Raw genomic sequence first — 20604 nt, 5'->3', positions numbered from 1 at the left:
ATTATTAATAAGTATTTGTTCAAAAAAAAAGCTGTATAAAGCCTATGGCAGTGGGGTAAATCCACTGGAAAAAGGGATTCTAGAGCTGAGTGCTGGTTAGCTGGTGCTAGATGCCTCAATTTCTTTACTAGTGTCATGTAATAAGGAGAGCTGGAATTCTTCGCTCTTTAAACCACAATAATACTACATAGTATGTACTACATGGTATGTGTACAGTTGTCCAAAACCCTACTTTTATTTTAATTGCTACTAGATTATGTGAAATGTTATTTAGAAACTATTTTAGTTCATTATTAAGTATTGGCATCGGCTCTACAGCAATTTAGAATTATTGTAGTTGTTTCAGGTCCTCTTATTTGATATTTAACTTTGGTTTATAAGCAGCATTTAACGTTCTATCCAGACTCCCACTGATAACTTGACTGCAATTCAGGAACAGATGAACATGAAGAATTTTCAAAAACGAAACATCTGGAATGAGAGGAGAGTATCATCAGCATTTTTAACTTTATGGTGGAATTTAAGATGGTTTTGATATATTTTCCATTAATGTGATACGGCATTATTAGCAATGTGAGAAAGTACTCTCGCGATGTATTTGTTCAGCTATGTGCCGGGCACTGTGCTAGTTGTTTAGCATCTACAGGGGTGAACAAAACAGTCAGAAGCCTTCCCTTAGGGATAGTCAATAAACAAGTACATACGAAGGTAAAAACATAGATCGTATAGTAGGAAACAGAGGGGATCAACAATCCACATTGGAGAAACGGAAGAAGCCACCTCCGAGAACAGTGAAAGGAGGTGAGCTGATGCACATTAGGAGAACGGGAGGTGCTCACACCGCTGTTTGTCCATCCGCCAACCTCTCAGAAACCATAAGAGGGCTTACAGAGTCCTTAAATAACTGATTTCAGGAGGGTCACATGCAATCCACCTCTTGGACTGGCACACATAAATACAAAACAAAAACAATCATCACCAAATACGTAAATACAAAACAAAACAAAAACAATCATCACCAAGACAACATTAACCATAGATGCAGGAAACACGAGGGGAAGTGTCGACTCCTTTGAGACAAAGCATCTGAGAACAACGTCCCTACATGTTGCCCATCTCTAGAAAGCGATTCTTTAGAGAAAGCAGAAATTCCTATGGCATCCTTCTCTGGTGTGAGGATCAGGCAGTTTTTTACTAGAAACTTGTAGTGGAGGTGGTTAGGAGATGAATAGTTTCAAATGCCTGGGGAACTGACACTAGAAGACAAAATAATTTGGAAGTGATCAGGTAGCGGAAATTCATCCAAGTGATGAAAAAGTCTATGTGAATCATAAATAATCAGGTACATCATTTTTCATAATTTTATCTCATATGAAATTTAACTTAAGAATTATGACCTGGAAATTTGGAGGGCTTCTCCCCTCCGCTAACTTTCCACATTTTCTAAAATCTGTCATGATCTTGGAAATGGCTTGTAGGAGCTAGAGCGGCTGCAGGAAAAGAACTCAGAATCTTGGTACAAATACGAGGAAATTAGGATTTTTGAAAAAACAATTCTATTGCTCACAGTATCCTAAACTACTCAGTACTATGTAGTATTATTTAAAAGTACCAGCAAGTTCACAGCAAATTCTTAAAGTATAATGGAGAAGGGCCTTCCAGGGCTGCACCACTCAATAAAATAGCCACTGGCCATATGTAGCTATGGAGCACTGGAAATTTGGCTAGATCAAATTGAGATGTGTTAAAAGTGTAATGTACACACAAGATAGCAAAGACTTAATATATAAAAACAAATGTAAAATATCTCATGAATAATAGTATAATGTTTGGAAATATTAGATTAAATAAAATATTAAAAATTAATTCCACATGTTACTTAAATTTTTACGTAGCTACTAAAAATGTTAAAATCACATATTTTGTTCACATTATATTTCTGTTGGACATCTCTGTTCTAGGGAATGTGAAAAATCACCCTCATCATACCTGGTCCTGAAACATCCATCCAAAACCATTTTGTCAAACCGGATGGGCAGTGTCTTCAAAGGAGGAAAAACAGGTAGCTAACCAACTAAAGGTTTACATGGAAGGTAACAGATGGATGTGACAGTTACACAGTATAATGAACATCAATGTTTGAAGGAAAACTCATCAATAAAAGTCAGAAGGCGATTACTTATGTGCTCTGTAGATGTTCCCAAAAAGGAAACTGGGAACATTAAAAACAAACCAGACCAAAACAAAAATACTATTTTATGCTTATGGTCAGTGGCTGAGCAGCTACAGAATATATTGTTCTTCAGATCTTTTGTGCTTTTATGAACAGAAGAAGAGCATGCAAGATTTTCCAAACCAATCCCTAACCTCCCTCCTCCTCCTCCAAAACTCCAAACCCTAACCTCCTTCCTCCTCCTCCAAAACACCAACAAAGCAGAAAATCAGCCTTTACAGTGGGTTAAGTCCTTCAGTCTGTATTCTGAAAACTTCATGATAATCACCCCACTCCATGAGGACTATGCAACAGATGTTTCTGGTGCTAATATGAGCAGAAGACAGAGAAAAACTTTTGTATCTTCATACTTGGATGAAGTATAAAAAAATATGTGTCCTGTCTTTAAAAGATCTGGGTAATTGTATGCCCTTAGCAAACTAGTTAATATGTCAGACTTCAAAGTGACCCAACTGTACACAGTAGTGCACAGTTCTACTAATCCTCTGCCTTCCCCTGTTTTGAGATGGTTACAGAGAAGTTCATTTTGGAATATTTCCCTTTGGCTTTAACACTTGGCAGGGGAGTTCACTCTCCTCTGCTCTTCCTTGTGTTAGTTATAAAGCTGTTTGTCATCTCTAGTATCCGGAACACCTGCTTTTTAAAGGACTGCTGGCTCAGGAAAAAGAACGTAAGTTATTTTTATGCAATAACTTGCCAGCTCAAGACTTTTAAAAATCCTATCTGAAATAATGTATTTTCTTCCCCCATCATCTGAAAAAGTACCTTAAAATCAGAATTTTTCATTTTACCAGAATTTCCTTTTGAGATAAATCATTGAAAAGCAAGTTACAGGACAGTTGGGCAAAACAGAGAAAGAGAGAGACTTTTGCTTATAACAGGATGCACAAGGCAAGAAAACAAGTAACATTTCCAAGTCAGTGAGATATTTTTAAAGAAATCATAGAAACCTAAGGAAGGGAACATTTCAAGGATTTCAGGAAGACCATGAAAAGGAAGGTGACCATCACCTCTTTGTATGGAAGGTGTCACATTTTTCATCTCATGCTTAGTGTACATCTTTTGGATTTGCCTACTTAGCAAACCTTCCCTCTTCTTGTAGTAGTGATTCTTTTTTTCTTCTAGGAGCTCTCCCTTCCCTAGTTGGTAGATTTTATCACTTGACAGAGCTTCTGTCACCACAGAGATGAGCCCATGGAGAAAGCCGGTTAATCAGTCTCTCATCCTCTTGGCCACAGCAATTGCACACTGATGGGACACTGGTTCCAGCTATTTAAAAGAAGGCCTTATTTTTCGTTTTCCTAGAGTCGTTAGTTCTGGGGGTGATATAAGTCTAGGGCAGCTGTGGTTGCCATTTCTGCTACCCTGAGGGGACAGCCTGATTGAGAATGAAGCCAACATAGAGAAACGTAGCACTGAGAGGTTAAAAACAAAATCTCTATGAAAAATTTTAAGACCCTGGATTTCTTACTTACATTATCACAAAATTCCCATCCAGCTTGTTTTTGGCATTAGCTAGTTTGAGCTGGGTTGCTGTGTCTTGTAATAAAAAGATTCACGACTAATATATGATGTTTGAGATCAAATAAAAGCTATGTAATAAAAGAGAAAGGAAGGAAGGATGGAAGGGAAAAGGTTAAGAGAATAATGAAAGCCTCCCAAAATGGGAAGAAGAAAGAAAAAAAAGTGGAAATAATTTGATATTTTCTTTTCCTTTCTCTCATTGTTTTAGCAGAAATCACACATGCACACACACACATACACACACACACACACACACACACACACACACACACACACACATGGTGGGGGGTGGAATTAACTTACCCAGTAGAATCCAACACAATTTAAGTAACTGCAATAAAATCAGCTGCTCCCTGGCAAAGGAGGTAGTCTGCAGGCAAAAAAACAAATCTTTGAAACACATCTCTCAGCTTTTTCCATATTATTTCGTTCTATTTCATCACTATTTTCCTTTTTTAAAAAAAAATTGTTTTATTAACATATATTCAGTTTTTAAATGTAAGTAGCAAAGACATTGATTCAATAAAAAAATTAAAGTCCAAACTTGACTCTTCACAAACCTATGCCCTAAGTGTATCCTTGGCTATACTCTTCCAAGATTCTTTTCCTTGCATACATCAAAAATATTTTTCTTTTTAAAAATGAAATCAAAGTATACATCTTGTTCCAAATTTAAATATTTTTTCGCAATTAACAGCATATTTTGGACAACCTTTCATGCAAAAAAAAAAACAGATCCACTTCATTTAATTTCGAGGCTGACCCTTATCGATGGATACTTTGTCTCTACTTTTTTTTCGTTTTTACTGTTAAAATCAATAGTATAACAAGCAGACTTCAATATATTCTTACACCCTCCTACTTTTTAAAATCAAGACTAGTTTTATAATTGCAGCAGTTTCCTAATTACAAACTACGAGCTAATGATCAAGACGTGGCAAATGAAACTTTCATCTTGCACACATCCTTATGTGCACACACTCTGGGCCTGATGAAATAGGCAGCAGCCAGCGAGGCATGATCTGAAGCGTGACATGAGAAGATGCATCAATATAAATTATCTGACTCAGGATCAGTGTTGTCGACACCCATGGGCACACATGACAGTTGTCTTCCCTAACGTTCATGTATAACATTCAAATCATGCTCTAGGCTCACAGGTCTTGGCAGCTGACCGACCTCTTAACCTACATCTCTGCCATTTTCATCATCAGATGCCATCAATTACCACACAAGACAGTAAAATGGTTCTTCACCTTCAGGCTGATGTCTTTTGTCAATTTGTCTAGATCAAAAGGCTCTAAGCCTGAATTCTTTGGGAGTATTTGAGTCCTGAAAGGACTGACAATACGATTGCTGCTCTTTAATCACCTGATGGACAAGATTCATTTATTTTACCTTCTGCCTTGAATTCCTTTTCAAGGAATCTTCTAGAGTTTTGAAACCGTTTGGCCTTTTTTTTTTTTTCATTATTAATCCTGCAGATGGTACCAACCCTTCTTGTGTGGTGAGTATACTTGAGGTTACTGAAGCCTGAAACAATTCCATTTAGTGTTTTCTCCTTCTTCTCCACCAAGAAAACTTGAAAACCATGATCCTTCCTTGTGGTGATTAATCATCTAGCTTAATTTTCTTTACACTGGTGTTTCTATGCCTGAAAGCACTGAGATAAAATGTGCTGAATGGTGTGTAGCATTTGTTCCCTCCCCTCATTTGTCCAGATAACCTGAGTGGTACAGGATGTGCAGGTGACTTGCCTGTGACCACAGGGATGCAGCAGGAACCACTTCCACTTCTGTTTTATTGTTTCCTCAGTTCTATTGAAACTAAAAAAATAACATGAAACAATTCTGTAATGAAATTTCCAATTGCAGCAGGTATTTGGCCAAAAAATACTGGCCAATTAAAACAGCAAACCCTGCCTCTTTGTGGCCAGGGAAAATGAGTGTCTAATGGCAGATTCCTACTCAACTTTAAAATGCAGGAGATGGTCTGAATCCCAAGCTGGCTGGGTCTCTGTGACTTCTCCTGTTTTATTCTGTCTGACAATCTGCAAGTCACAAATGGCTTTCACCAGAGCAGGGTCCCTTCCTTACTCAAGACCAAGACTTGACTTAGCAAAACTGTGGCATACCTGAAGCTGATGTTGTTACCAACTATCTCACTTCACTTTTCTACTGCTCTCTACCTCTCCAAATAGGCCCTACCTCCTAGAAACTCATTACCCTTACCCTGGGCTGTGCTGTTCAGGAGCCATATTTCTTAGGTGGGGACTGTGCACCACATCTCAGACTTTTACTGTCCCCACCCACTACTTGCCACTTGTCCTGTGCCCCACACCCTCTGGATCCTAACAGTATCTGGAACCAAGCTGATAAACCTACCCAAGTTCCGGTCACTAGTGGGTACATCTCTTGGATAAAATATGTGCAATTAAGAGGCTTCTCCTGAGTCCTGCAAGAGTTCCCTTTATGCAAATGGAGTGAATATTATGGTAGGACTTTCAGGCACATTCTTATGGGCAGTTTTTGGTGGTAGAGTCATTTTTAGAAAGGAATTATAAGGCAGCTTCCTACCGCACCGTCGTAGGCCTGGCCTTCTGCCATTTTGACAGGAAACGTCATGTGATGGCCCAACAGAACAGCATCTGTAACTTAAACTTAACAGTCATCAGGTCTCCTCCTCGCAGCCGGGGAAGGGAGTCCTGCCAGGGAACATTCTCCAATATGAGCCAGCTCTTGATGCTCCACAAGGGAGTAGGGAAAGACCTTGTTGTTTGAAATATATCAGTTCCAGTGATTATCTTTCTCACACTTATATTTCATCACCTCCATGGCTAATCCACCTTGTCTGTTACAGGGAACATGATGAACTAGGTGTGCTGCTTCTGTGGAGCCTCATTTGAATGCCTACCATGTTGCTATATTCAACTAAGAAGCTCAAAAGAGACAACATGCTGGGTCAAATTGTGATAAAGAAGGTAGCATGATTCCAATAGTAATTGAATGTATTAAAGCATTCAATTATTACTTTTGTATCTTTTCTTTCCAACTTAGATCCATATTATTTTGGTACTTTCAAATTCCCTATTTCATATTATGATTTTTTTTCTTTAAGCAAAGATTCCACATTGTATTTCCATTGTGTATCTCAAGCAGTTTCTAAAATGGCAGGGATGTGATCTAAGTGATTTTTTTATTATGACAATAGGGAAGAGAAGTTATTGTAAGATTTTAATGAAGAAGACTGTCTATTTCTCTATATTTCTTAAACAAATACAAGGAAAACTTTATTTTAAACACTGCAATGCTTCCTCTAAATAATTCCCTAAATTTAATTGATAATTAGTTCTCTGGCTGTTCTAGTTTGCTAATGCTACCTTTTTGCAAAACACCAGAAATGGATTGGCTTTTATAAGGGGGGTTTATTTGGTTACACAGTTGCAGTCTTAAGGCCATAAAGTGTCCAGGGTAACACATTGGCAATCGGGTACCTTCACTGGAGGATGGCCAATGGCATCTGGAAAACCTCTCTTAGCTGGGAAGGCACGTGGCTGGCGTCTGCTTGCTCCCAGGCTGCGTTTCAAAATGGCTTTCTTCCAGGATGTTCCTCTCTAGGCTGCAGTTCCTCAAAAATGTCACTCTCAGTTGCTCTTGGGGCACTTGTCCTCTCTTAGCTTCTTCGGAGCAAGAGTCTGCTTTCAACGGTCATCTTCAAACTGTTTCTCATCTGCAGCTCCTCTCTCAGCTCTTGGGCATTCTTCAGAGTGTTCCTCTTGGCTATAGCAAGTTTCCTCCTTCATTCTGAACTTGTTTAGTGCTCCAATAAACTAATCAAGGCCCATGCAGAATATGCAGGGACCACACCTCCATGGAAATTATCCAGTGAAAGATCTCACCCACAGTTGAGTGATCACATCTCCATGGAAACATGCAATCAAAAGTCTCCAACCCAATCAACACCAATACCTTTTCTGTCCACACAAGATTGCATCAAAGATAATGGCATTTTGGGGGACATAATACATCCAAACCAACATGCTGGCCAAAGCCTCTAGTTTCATTTGTGGCTTTTCATATGGTAGTCTAGAATAGCCAACTAATTTCCAATTACAAGGAGTAGATTTTCCTGGCTATTTGACTATTTTGGACATGGTTGTATCTGAATACCTTGCTTTCTAATTTTTTCAGAGGTGAAGATCTTTGTTCAATTTATTTAGCTTTATTACAACATGATGAAAATGTATAGGTACAACATTACTTAATTTCATATTCAGTGAAGTAAGTATTTGAAGGAGTAAAGAATAATTAGAGATTTTTATTTGAACTGCATTGAGCTCTCATAAGTCAATTATAAAAGGAAAATTTATTTACTTTTCACTCAATTAATTAAATATGTATTTACTAATCTTATCCAAGAACAGAATTACACAGTAGGGGAAAGCCTCACATCCCTAGAAAAACAATAAAAGTGAGATTGTAGTTATAAATCCCTTATCAGGGGATCTTAATGTTGGTGACAGGACATTAGCAGCAAACTAACTGGCAATGTAAGAAAGACCTAGGGCAGAAGGGAGATTTCAAATCAATAGAGTAAACAACTGGCCGACATTGCATAGATAAGAGAAATTTGGTTCTGCATAACCATCTGAAAGCTGTTTTCCCCTTGCTCTCAGTCTCTGAAACTCTGAGTCTGTGATGTGAAATGGCAAATAGGGGGTGAATCCAGGGATTTCAGGCTTTTAGCTTGTGGCTTTGCCTTAGTCCTAAATCATCCATATGGTCTCAGATTCATCTTTCCCTCCTTTCTCCTCAAACCATGTGTAAAGGCAATAAAAAGATCTGTCATTTTAGCAGTCAACTGCATTTTGAGGGAAAGGCTTAGGAAGAAAGCGGAATTCCTCTCCAAAAATATCCTAATGGTCTGGGTCTGTCTGGCTGTGAAAATTGAGCCTCTCTCCCATCCTACCCCAACCTGGCCTGAGAGTTCCCTGCCCTGTGATGTATTTATTCCCTATTTGCCACAATACCTTCAGTAGATGTCTATCGCTCCTATCAGCCTTGAGTTAATAGTACTTTGGCAAGTGAAAAAAAAAGTTTATTCGCAGCTGCCCTGTTGACCAGCTCTAGGGATACCATTTGCTTGGTACATGTGCTCCGGAAGAGGTCATCCACAGACACTGCAAAGTGAGTGGTGCCCCCTAGTGTTGTGCAGTGAGATAGCCCTCGGTGCTGTGCAGAGGGGCAAGGGAGTGTGGAAGGAGATAGGCAGCCACTGAGGAACAGGAATTCAGAGAAAAAGATGAACTGGAAAATAAAAGCCCCATGGAAAATCTGTGAAAGTATGGGGAGGAGCACAGGGATTGGGCTATTGGTCCAGTTTATTTGGATAGTAAAGAAAAGGGTGGCTCCAGAACGCTGGAAACTTGAGGATTACCCCAGGACAGACATTTCAAATCTATCTCCACACATGCACATCCTTTTTGCATTTCTTGTCAAAACTGTGTCACAGATCTGAAATTCTCAGAAAGCCTACCCTTAGAAGGGCATATCCAAAATGAAAGGGACTCAGCCTATTGGAGTTCAGCAAGGGAAATCAAGAGGCTCTCCAAGAGCAGTCACTGATGAATCTTCTTTTCTAAGTTCTTTCCTCCCTTTCATTATCTCAGCATGAAAAGCTAGCAGGTTGGTCCTCCCATCCAAGGGAACTGAATACTGAACAGAGTGAATTTAAATATGTCTGTAACAAATTTTAGTTAAATATTTATGCCCATAGGAAAGCATTGGGGAACTATGTGGAAAATCAGTTTAAGATATTTGGGTTTTGAGTTTGTGAAGGCAAATGTTCTTTCTTTCTTTCTAACTAGTTCTTCAAAGCCAGCTCAGTTCTTTGTTTCTTATAAAGAAAATCATTGAACAATAAAGGTTACAGACATGGTATCAAGCCCAGTTTTAATATTTTGATCTCTTTTTCCCTGAAGTGAGCTCTTCCTATTTAAATAAAACAAGCCTTCTAAAATTTTAACCTAAAAATTGAAATTAAAGAATTCTAAGCTGTGTATCTGATTTAAAATATTGTACATGTGAAACAGCTAAGTTAGAAAAAGACTGGTTTAGCTGAAAGAACTATGTGACACCTAAGAAGCGGGGTGGTTGGGGAGCAGAGGGGAGAATTTTCAATGGGAAGCCGAATAAGAAGCAGCTGGGGCTCCGGCATCCCCCCTCATCCCGGACACTACAAAGCTGAGAACTGAAGCACCAGCTTTATGGGTATGCTCCAAGAGCTTAGCTTTAAATACTGTTGCTGCTAAATTCACCTTTCATCTATTAATAGGAGTGCTCCCCTCCTACCCCCAACCCATAAACACAAAAAAGGGACCTAAGTCTCAGTAATGGAAGGAATAGTGGAAATCCTTTTTCTCTTGTGCTTTGGTGACTAGGTGCTGGGATGTGCATAGAATCAACATGCAGAAGTATAACTCTATAAGCTGTGAAAAACAAATCTGCCATAATATTGGATAAGAAACTAGGCACATTCAAAAATAAACACCTTTAAAACAGGTAACACACCTGGGGAAGGGATTTTACCACAAGCCAAAAGCCCTGGAAAATTATATCAGGAGCTTGTCCCCAGTAATACCAGGATATAAATGAAAGCCCAATCATATTTTAAGCACAAGGAAAGTAGCCAGATCTGAGAAAATGGGAAGGTCTTCTAGATGTTGCTTCATTCAACCCTAACTATTAATATTATCCGTTACAGCACAAACGTATCAGCTCATTGCCAACCTCCCATATTGTCTAGTGTTTGAATGGAAGTCAGTGCAGAGGTACAGAGGCCTTGGGATCGGGTGCTCAAGACATAGTTCAAACAGAGTGCATTTTATCCCCCATTTGCTGTTGCACAGAAGTAGCAACATTATAACATAGTGATGGCAAATTGTCTCTGTCTTCAGACTTCATACCATGCTCCTTCTGATCCATGAACCCTCTCACAGGATGATTTTAGTATCCTGAGTATGTAGACATAGTCTTCATTTATGTGAATTATTGTAGGCAGACTCAAAGAACAACTGGAGAACTTGGCTGTTTACACTGGTGGGGTGGGAATGACTCCCAGAGGTAAGTTTATGTCTCACTGTTTCATGACAGGAGTCACTCCCCATCACAGCCAACACATGCCCAAACCCAGAGCACCAAACTGTCCTCTATAGCAGAAAGGGATGGACCCTATAGACTGCTCATTCAGGGGGAGTAAAGATGGTGTGATCCGACCGTGGTGGGGGACAGGTACTCTAGGCTTGGGGCATGTCCCATGAGTCCTAAGGTTGCCAAGGACTGCTCGGTGTAGCTTAGATTCTCTGAAGAGAGAGGTTAGAATAGCCCACTGCACAGGGCAAACCTAAATGCTCATGGCCAGCTCAGACCCGCAGTGGACCTCTTCCCACTTTTCAGGGTGGTTGTCTTCCTGTACAATCTTCTTCCATAGGTCAGGAGGGTCCGAGTCACACTGCAATGTGTGGATATCCCCAGCGGGGTGGAGAAGGAGCTCAGGATCTGCAGCTGCTCTCAGCACTTGGCCCGTGTGCCACCACCTCAGACGCCTGCTCATTCAGAGACTGCTCTTTGCTGCATATTCCCGGGGGGATTCATGTTCCCCGAGACCTGCCAAACTGTCCTGGTCCTGACATCCCCCCAGTGATGGATGGCCTGGGTTATGAGCCTACCTGACCAAAACACATTTTGCAAAGCCAAATATTTCCATTAGTACAAAATAAAGAAGCCTGCCAAAAACCACAAACCCACAATTCCAATCTGTTAACACTTACAAAAGATAGAGATGTGCACAGAACAATCGGTTTTCCTTGGATTCTTTAGTCTCCTATGTTACCTTTACTATTGATTTCAACTACCTCTCAATTCCCACTTGGACAGCAAGGAAATTGCAGATTTTAAGAGAAAACATAAGTATCAGGATAAAGAGTTACTAATATTGTCCCTGAGAGCAATTGCCAGGCATCTTAGTGTGGAGTGATTTGTCCAATGAGAAGCAATTCATAATTTGGAACCAAAGCTTTAATATTTTGCACTCAATCATACACAAATAGCTCTGTATGCTGTAAAATAATTGTAACTACAGCTATGCAAAGAAACACTGACTTCGTGTGTTTCTGTGTTACAAATTGTCCAAAGAAGAATAATCTAATCTCATACTCATGGAGTAATGTGTATCAGAGGCCAGTTTATTCAGCTGAGTGAACTAGGTCTTCATATGAAGAAGAAAACACATACTGGACAGTTTTGCATGGTATCTGGTATTCAGCATTACCGTATCACTTATAAATTATTGTTTTCTTTTGGGGTTCTTCACCTTGGGACTGATTACTCAAGAAAGTGTACAGCCATTTTTTATTTGGAGCAGAAAGAGTTTAGAGCTTTTGTGTATATAAAGTTAACATGAAATCTACTCATCAGAGTTGAGAGTAAGCTCCATGGGGCCATGTAGTAATTAAACTTCCCTGCGATGTTGTGGGTTCTTGGATGGCATGCCTCCCAAGAAGTTCAGTCCTACAATCTTGTGATTATAAGAGTTTGCTTTGTGATCATCAAATGAGTAGGGGTGTGTGTGTATAAGCAAATAACTTTTAAGTCTCCTATCTACAAGGTTGTTTGAAATATAGCTCATCAGGCTAAATTAAAAACACTCTTTGTTGATCTAAATGTTATTTTTTAAAAAATGTGCTGGGGGAAACAGGTCTGTTACATAAATTCACAATACCTCTGTGGAATTAGAGAGTCAGAGGAGCAGGACTGGATGTGAAGGGGCTTTGTGTTCACATTTCAAGAACTTACGTATCTGTTGTTTTTATCACATCTCCCATTAGTCAGTAAAATTGGGGAGAAGGTGTCTAACATCCGCGTATTTGCCATGTTTAAAAATTTTCAAGATCAAAACTTGAGGTTTTAAAAGTTATCTAAAGGAATTGACAACTCAATTATGGTTTAGACTTTATCAGCATTCACAGTTGAACCAAACATTGTTTTTACAATCATTGAGCTCATTAAATTTAATTTGTACTGGGATGAAATTCCTGTTCTAGTTATGGAAGTGGTTCTTCGAGTTTCAAGATTTAATGTCAGTTTTCCAATAGTTCATATGTGACATGATCACTCTCCTTTATTTACTCCTTTCTTCCTCCCCACCCAACAAACATACACACACACATACACACACCCTAGGGTGCCCGATTTCCATAGAGTGTATGAAACTTTAGAGGCCTTAGCTTATGGGGCTACATTTTGACAGAATGAAGAAGGAACATATTTGTCCTTTGGCAGGAAAATGGACTATGGGCTGTTTGTGGATTATTTCTCTCAAGTAACCTGTTTGCATTTTACTAAGGGCCACCAATTCCCAGGAAAGGTCCATAAAGATTCCTTACGGTTAGAAGGGCTTTATGATTGTTTTCAAATTATAAAACATACGTGGCTGCCTATGATGAGAACATCGGTGTGGCCCTGTCTCCCGTCAAACCCCCTACCCCCATCAGCTGCTCTGAATAGCGTAGGGCAGGCAGTAGAGCAGGGAGCTGGCAGTAGAGCAGTGGGCTATTCTATCCTCTCCCTTCAGAGAATCTGAGCTACACCGAGCAGTCCTTGGCGACCTTGGGCTCATGGGACATGCCCCAAGCCTAGAGTACCTGTCCCCCACCACGTTCGGGTCACACCCCAAGCCTAGAGTACCTGTCCCCCACCACGTTCGGGTCACACCATCTTCACTCCCCCTGAACAAGCAGACTAGGGACCCCTCTGCCTCTCCACTTCCAGGGTGGGCCATTAGATATGATGGAAACCAGGCAGGCAGGAGAAATGCTGGAGGAGCAGAGGAAGACAGCATTCATATTTGTAAGGGGCCTCTTTGATGATAAGGCACTACTCAGTGTCTAATATGAAAGTGTATGGTTGATCATCAAAAAGGATGTCCCAAATTAATTTATACACAAATGGAAAAATCCCAGGCCTCCCTTAAGCTCCTTAGAGGATTAATGATAGACAAACATATACAGAATGAAAATAATAAATATAGGTATTTACTGAGGTACTTCAGATATTTGTGGTTCCTTCTTTTCTGTAAAATTCCTTTTATAAATAAGGAAATAGATAACAATAAGAAACTTACCGAATGGCTGAAGAAACTTCTTAGCCAAATGGTTTGCTGATCTGTCATTGGGAATGTCCAAGCAAGCCTGAATGGCCAGAGTCAGAGAAGGAGTAGCAGACTCCTCTTCACCAGCCCACATGGCCTCAGATGTCCTCTGTTTGAGAGGGTTTGCTCCTGCTCTGTCTGCTATCTCAGGCTGTCTAGATCTGGCCTCCTCTCCTTAAAAATCTCACAAGTCACTGCTCTCTCCAGAGAATCCTCCCCAGTTTTCCTTGGTTGGAAAGACACACTTCTGCACACTGACTGCCCTTTGTTCACATGGACTGTATCTTAGGGCACTAAAGACTTTCCATTTTATAGTATTGATGTCTGTGGATGTGTTACTTTGAAAGCTACTTCAGGGAAGGGGCTTATGTATCTTTCTGCTCTATGTCAGTGCCTAGCATAATTTTATGCACATATTATGTCCTCAATAAATTTATTGAATACAGATATAAATGAATTAGTTAATGGGTAAAAGAATATACAAATGGCATGTTATCTATAGTGTAAAGGTCCATACACAATGGAGCAAACAATAAAGAAGGCATTATGGCCTCAGCCTCCAATCCTAGGATTTTGATTTCTAAATTGTACTTTTACTACAATTTTCTTTGCATGGGTATGAGATTTTTCACTTTGCGTTATAGAATGACTTCAGTTAACAAATGATACATGTTAACTGTCTTAATGTTAATAAATATCCATCATCAGAGATTAAAACTTATCAATAAACCTGAGTAGTGATAATAGAATGCTGTTTCAAGCCATAATTTGCATGACTTTAAAGACAGAATTGCCATTTTATTAATCATTCTGTATGGAAAACCTAGAATTCTACTCATGACCAGTATACTTTTGGTATGTCATACACCATCTTGTTCCATAATAAGATTTGAGGAGGCAATGCCATATTCTGTTTGTCTTGCAATATCCCATATGTGGCTTCACACTTCCAATACAAATTTGTAATACTGAAAGTATTTATCAGTTTTCTATAAGATAGATTAATAATTCCCCACTACTTCTTCATTGAATTATACTATAATTGACTTCTGATAAAAATTTTATTAAATAATTAGAAAACAGGAAAAGATTAGAGTGATGAATTTTTAAATTAAACTTTTATTTTGAGATAATTGTAAGTTTACATGCAGTTATAATATATAATACAGAGAAATCCCATTTGCCCTTTGCTCGGTGTCTCCCAATGGTAACATCTTGCAAAACTATAGTACAATATCACAGCCAAGATACACATCATCCCCATCACCACAAAGATCTTTCTTGTTGGCTTTTTATAGTCACACCCACCTAAACCCATCAAACAATAATCAGTTCTCCGTTTCTGTAGTTTTGTCATTTTAAGAATGTTACATAGATGAAATCATGCAGTAATGGGTATATAATGTAACCTTTGAGGATTGACTTTTCACTCAGCATAATTCCCTGGAGACTCATTCAAGTTGTCACATATATCAATAGTTCATTCCTTTTTATTGCTAAGTAGTATTCTATGGCAAAGCAGTACCACGGTTTGTTTAACGATTCACTTGTTGAAGTGTAACTGCTGGATTGTATTGTAGTTGCAAATTTAGTTTTATAAGAAACTGTCAAACTGTTTTCCAGAGTGGCATTTCCATTTTACATTCCCACAGCAATGTATGAGTAATTCAGTTTCTCTGCACCCTTGTCAACATTTGGTGTTGTCACTATTTTTCATTTTAGTCATTCTGATAGGTTCAGAGTGATAACTCCTGTGGCTAAATTTGAATTTGCCTAAGGCTAATGACATTGAACATCTTTTTCATGTGTTGTCATTTGTATATCCTATTTGGTGAAGTATCTGTTCATATTTTTATCTAATTTTCTGTTCAGATGATTTGGGTTGTTTTTTTTTTACTGTTGAATTTTTAGTGTTCCTTATATACTCTAGATAAAACTAGATAATAGTCTTTTCTCGGATACATGGTTGGAAAATATTTTCTCCTGGTCTGTAGCTTGTATTTTTATCCTTTTAATGGAGACTTTCACTAAGCAAAAGTTTTTTTTTTTTAATTTTGATGAAGTCCCAATTTATCAGTTTTTCCTTTCATGGATTATGATTTTCATGTCAAATCTGAGGACTCTTGCCTAAACCTAGATCCCAAAGATTTTCTCCTTTGTTTTCTTTTCTAAAAGTTTTATAGTTTTATGTCATACATGTACATCTGTGACCCAGTTTAAGTATTTTAAAAAGTGTGAGATACAGGTTGAGAGTCACATTTTTGTTTTTCCTATGGTGCTCCAGCACCATATGTTGAAAGAGTTATCCTTCCTCTATGGAATTACGTTTGCACCTTCATCAAAAATCAGTTGAGCACATTTTGTATGGGTCTATTCCAGGTTCACTACACTGTTTCATGGATCCACCAATATCATACTGTCTTAATTACTATATCTAAACAATAGTCCTCAATATTGAGTAGAATGATTCCACCCACCTTATTCTTCATTTTCAAGACTTATTTTAAATATTCCAGGACCTATTCCTTTCCATGTAAATTTTAGAATAAGTTTGCTTATGTCTACAACTAGTCTTGCTGGAATTTAGATAGGAATTTTGTTTAATTTATAAATAAATCTGGAGAGAATTGACATCTTTATTATGTTGAGACTTCCAATCCATGAATGCGGTAAGACTATCCATTTATTTAGGTCTTCTTTGAATTTCTTTTATCAGCATTTTGTAATTTTCAGCATATAGATAATGCATATGTTTTGCTTTGTTTATACCCAAGTGTTTCATTTTCTTCAGAAAGATTGTGAATGGTATTATGATTTTAATTTTGGTTTCAGTATATTCCTTGTTATTTTACAGAAATATGGCCTTTCTGAAATCACTTAGTTCTAGGAGTTTTTTGTGTATTCCTTAGAATTTTCCACATATTTCTTCTTTTCCTATATGGATGTGTTTAATTTGTTTTTCTTATCTTATTGCAGTGTTTAGAACTTCCAGGATTATGTTAAGGATGATATTAGCTGTGGGTGTTTGTAGATGTACTTTATCAAGTTGAAAAAGTTCTCATTCTTTCCCTAGTTTGTTGATAGTTTTTATCATGAATAGGTGTTTTTTTGTTTTGTTTTGTTTTGTTTTGTTTTTAGGTCAAATAAATTTTCTGTATTACTTGATATAATCATATGATTTTTCTTCCTTAGCATGTTGTTATGGTGTATTACATTGAATTGTTTGCGAATATTGAACTAGCCTAGAATAAATCCCACTTGGTTGTGATGTGTGGTTACTTTTTTTTTTTTTTAAACATTGCTGGATTTGATTTGCTAATATTTTGTTGAGGAATTTTGCATCTAAGTTCAATAAAGATATTGATCTATAGTTTGATTTTTCTGTATTTTCATTGTCCAGTTTTGATATCAGGGTAGTATTAGCTCATAAAGTGAGTTGGAAAATATTCCCTCCTTTTTGATTTCTGGAAGAGATTGTGTAAAATTGGCGTTAATTTTTAAATGTTTGATAGAATTCTCTAGCAAAATCATTCGTTTCTGGAGATTTTTTTTTTCCAGAAATTTTAAATTACTAAATCAATTTCTTTAGTATTTGTAGGTTTATTCAGATTGACTATTTCATCTTGTTTGAATTTTGATATTTTATCATTTTCAAGTCTGTTTCTTCTAAGTCATCAAATTAATGAGCATGAAGTTGTTTGTAGTATTCACTTACTATCCTTTTGATTCTGCAGGATCTATAGTGATATTCATTCTTTCATTCCTGATATTGATTATTTGTGTCTTCTCTCTCTTTTTATCTTTGTCAGTGTTGCTACAGGATTATCAGTTTTATTGATTTTTTTCAAAGACCCAGCTTTTGGTTTCATTGATTTTCTTTACTATTTTCCTGTTTACAATTTCATTGATTAAGGTCCTCATCTTTATTGTGTCCTTCCTTTTGCTTGATAGTCAAAAGTTTGTTTCTATATTTATATTATCATTTTACAAATTAGTGATTTCTGAATTGACATGGTAGCCCATAAATGTTTTCCATTTAAATGTGTTAATTACTGACTAATCCCTAAATTAGTAACAAAGTTTAATTAATATTTAAACATAAATGGCAACAAAGTTTAGATACAAAACAGGAAAATCAGTTAATTGGTATGTAGCAAGTTAAGTCCTACTTAGACTTCCATTTGAAGAGATTCTTGGTGTTTACAAGTATTCTCTTTCTATCCAAGATGTCATATCTGAGGAAAATTTGCAACACAATACTAAATCACTGTTCTCAGCTATGTTGAGAGCTAAGAAAGTTGTATAAGAAGTCTTTCTTCCAAGGAGGGGTGGGGAATCTGCAGAGTAGAAAATAAACTGGAGAGAAACGAATTACACAGGAAAGAAGGGATTTTTTTTTTTTTTTTTTAGCTGAAATATAGCTGGAAAATTTAGGTAGAGGTCTTACACGAGAGAGGGGAAAAGGCAGAAATGTCTGATTCAGAGAAAGATCGTTCCCTAAAGAGAGTAAACTGCCAAAAGGAGCTGACTGAGCTAAGTTGAAAATAAATGTAGAAAGAGAAGAAGACCATTCTTTAAAAAATTACATATATATAAATTTTTAAAGAATTAAAGGGCAAGATTAGAAATAAAAACATGATTTAATTAATCTTTAGGAATTTCTTAATTCTCTGCCTTCCTAAACTTATAATATAGCCAATTGACTCTTTTTTATTGGATTGCTTTAAAGTATACCATACTTAAAATCTCTGCTCATATATCAGTTAAATTTTAATTGCTGAAGAGAGATAGTGATTTTGTTTATTAGATCTTTAAATTTTATATGCATCCCTGCATTTTAGGCAGTGTGTCTGCCTTGACTATTATTAGTGCCATTGTGCTACAAGGTGTTGGGTTTTCTATGGACTACAAGACTGATCAAAAGCTTGGTGCTCATGTGTCTGCTGGAGTTCAAGAACAATAAATAGGTGATTTTATTCCATTTTAAAAGTTAGGTCTGGGCATTACTTTCTCCTACCCTTCTGAAGATGCCCTGTCTATGTCTATGTTGATTACTCTTCTTTCTTTGGCTCCCTAAGTGTAAACCTTCCTCAATGTTTTGTCCCCCAGGACTTTCCTCTTCTAGTTCTAAATTCTGCTTATCTCCATTGGAATGTCTGCTAACTCCTCCATCCACCATCCTTCCCTCTTCCTTCCCCAGCACCACCACCAAATTCTGTCAAATTCCACGCATCCTTTCAAACACAGCTCAGGAGTCACCTCCTCTGGAAAGTCATCCCTAAATACCCCTTTCCTCTAATACTCTTTCCATTCCTGTGCATACTGCTTGTGCTAACACGGTATTGTTCTTTATTTTACATAGCTTTATGGCAGAAATTGGGTCTTATGATTCTGCTATTCTGCGTTTCTAGCAAAGGGAATGCTCTTGATAATAAACGTTGAATGGATGGATACTTTTATACAAGCAATAGCTATTCATTATAATAGTTTTAATATATCCATGAAAATACTCTGTATATTGAAGGTATTCTTCTTCCTCTGCACTAATAAAAAAGTAGTTTAAAAATATTTTTGATAATTCACACACTTTAATGACAGGTTCAGTGCTAATTAGTAAAACTTAACTTTGTCACAGAATAAAACATAAACAAGTTATTTTTTATTTTTTTATTTTTATTTTAGGTGAGAAGAAGGAATATAGTAGAGTGAGACTTCATTTTTATTTTAAGCACGAAGGAGAAGACCATGATACCTTTTACCTTCAAAAATGAATATCTACCCTACAGTTTTGACTGCAAGTAATTAAAAAGAAAAAGACATCAGAGTGTGTCTGTGGACCAGCTGCAAGGACAGCACCCGCAAGCTTGTTAGGAATGCAGAAGCCCAGGTCCCACTGGGTACCCACTGAATCAGAACATGTATTTTAACAAGATTCCCAGGTCATTTGTCAGCACATTAGAGTTTGAGAAGCACTATAGTAGAAGATCAAGAATTAAACTGGGAGCAAGAACTGGGTTTTTGTCTTACCTCAGCCACTCACCTATATGGCATTGGCCAATGCATTTTCACTGTAGGTTTCAACTCTGTAAATCAAGACTAGTTAGTGGTTCTCACTGTGTGAACTCTGAGCCAGTGGCATCAGCATCACGTGGGATTTTGTTGGAAATGCAAATTCTACTGAATTAGAAACCGTGGGGGTGTTCTCATATCTGTGGACAAGAACTGCAGGTGTTTCTGATGTGAGCTAAATTTGAGAACCATTGAATGATCTTTAAAGTTCTCTTCAACTTGAACATTCTGGAATCATTAGGAAAGATTTAAATATCACGAGATCTTGATTTTTTTTTCCTTGAAACCGAATCCTTTGCACTTTATATATTTGGCATTCATTTCACTCTCAAATAGTGCCCTTACCTCTTTAAAAATTTGCCTTACATTGCTAGATACTTCAACTGAATTTTTAAGAAATAAAAGAAGCCTCTTCAGACTCTGATACAAAGGAAACAATTGATTTGAAGACATTTGTCAGACAAAGAAACTGAGCTTGCTGCCCATGAAGAGATGAGATTTTTATTTGACACAGTAGCTTTCTTATTTTTCTTTTATAATTAGCAAACCACACATTTTTAGTGCCAGGATGG

The 20604-nt window shown here is 37.5% G+C and overlaps 1 protein-coding gene across 1 annotated transcript in view; it reads right to left on the bottom strand.

Moving 5' to 3' along the window:
- Window positions 1–317: 317 nt before the first annotated feature.
- Window positions 318–20604, bottom strand: part of LOC119508006 (zinc finger protein 474-like) — a 118167-nt gene continuing 97880 nt past the window's right edge. The window contains exons 3-4 of the mRNA XM_037801419.1: window positions 4061–4127; window positions 318–471 (exon numbers count right to left, since the gene is read on the bottom strand). Of these exons, the coding sequence (XP_037657347.1) occupies window positions 353–471; window positions 4061–4127 (186 nt within the window). The 3' untranslated portion in view covers window positions 318–352. The remainder of the gene's footprint in view (window positions 472–4060; window positions 4128–20604) is intronic.

This window comes from Choloepus didactylus, chromosome 13 (assembly GCF_015220235.1).
Source record: "Choloepus didactylus isolate mChoDid1 chromosome 13, mChoDid1.pri, whole genome shotgun sequence".
NCBI lineage: Eukaryota > Metazoa > Chordata > Mammalia > Pilosa > Megalonychidae > Choloepus > Choloepus didactylus.
Note: the sequence above shows the minus strand (reverse complement) of the source record. Positions and strands in the feature narration are given on the sequence as shown.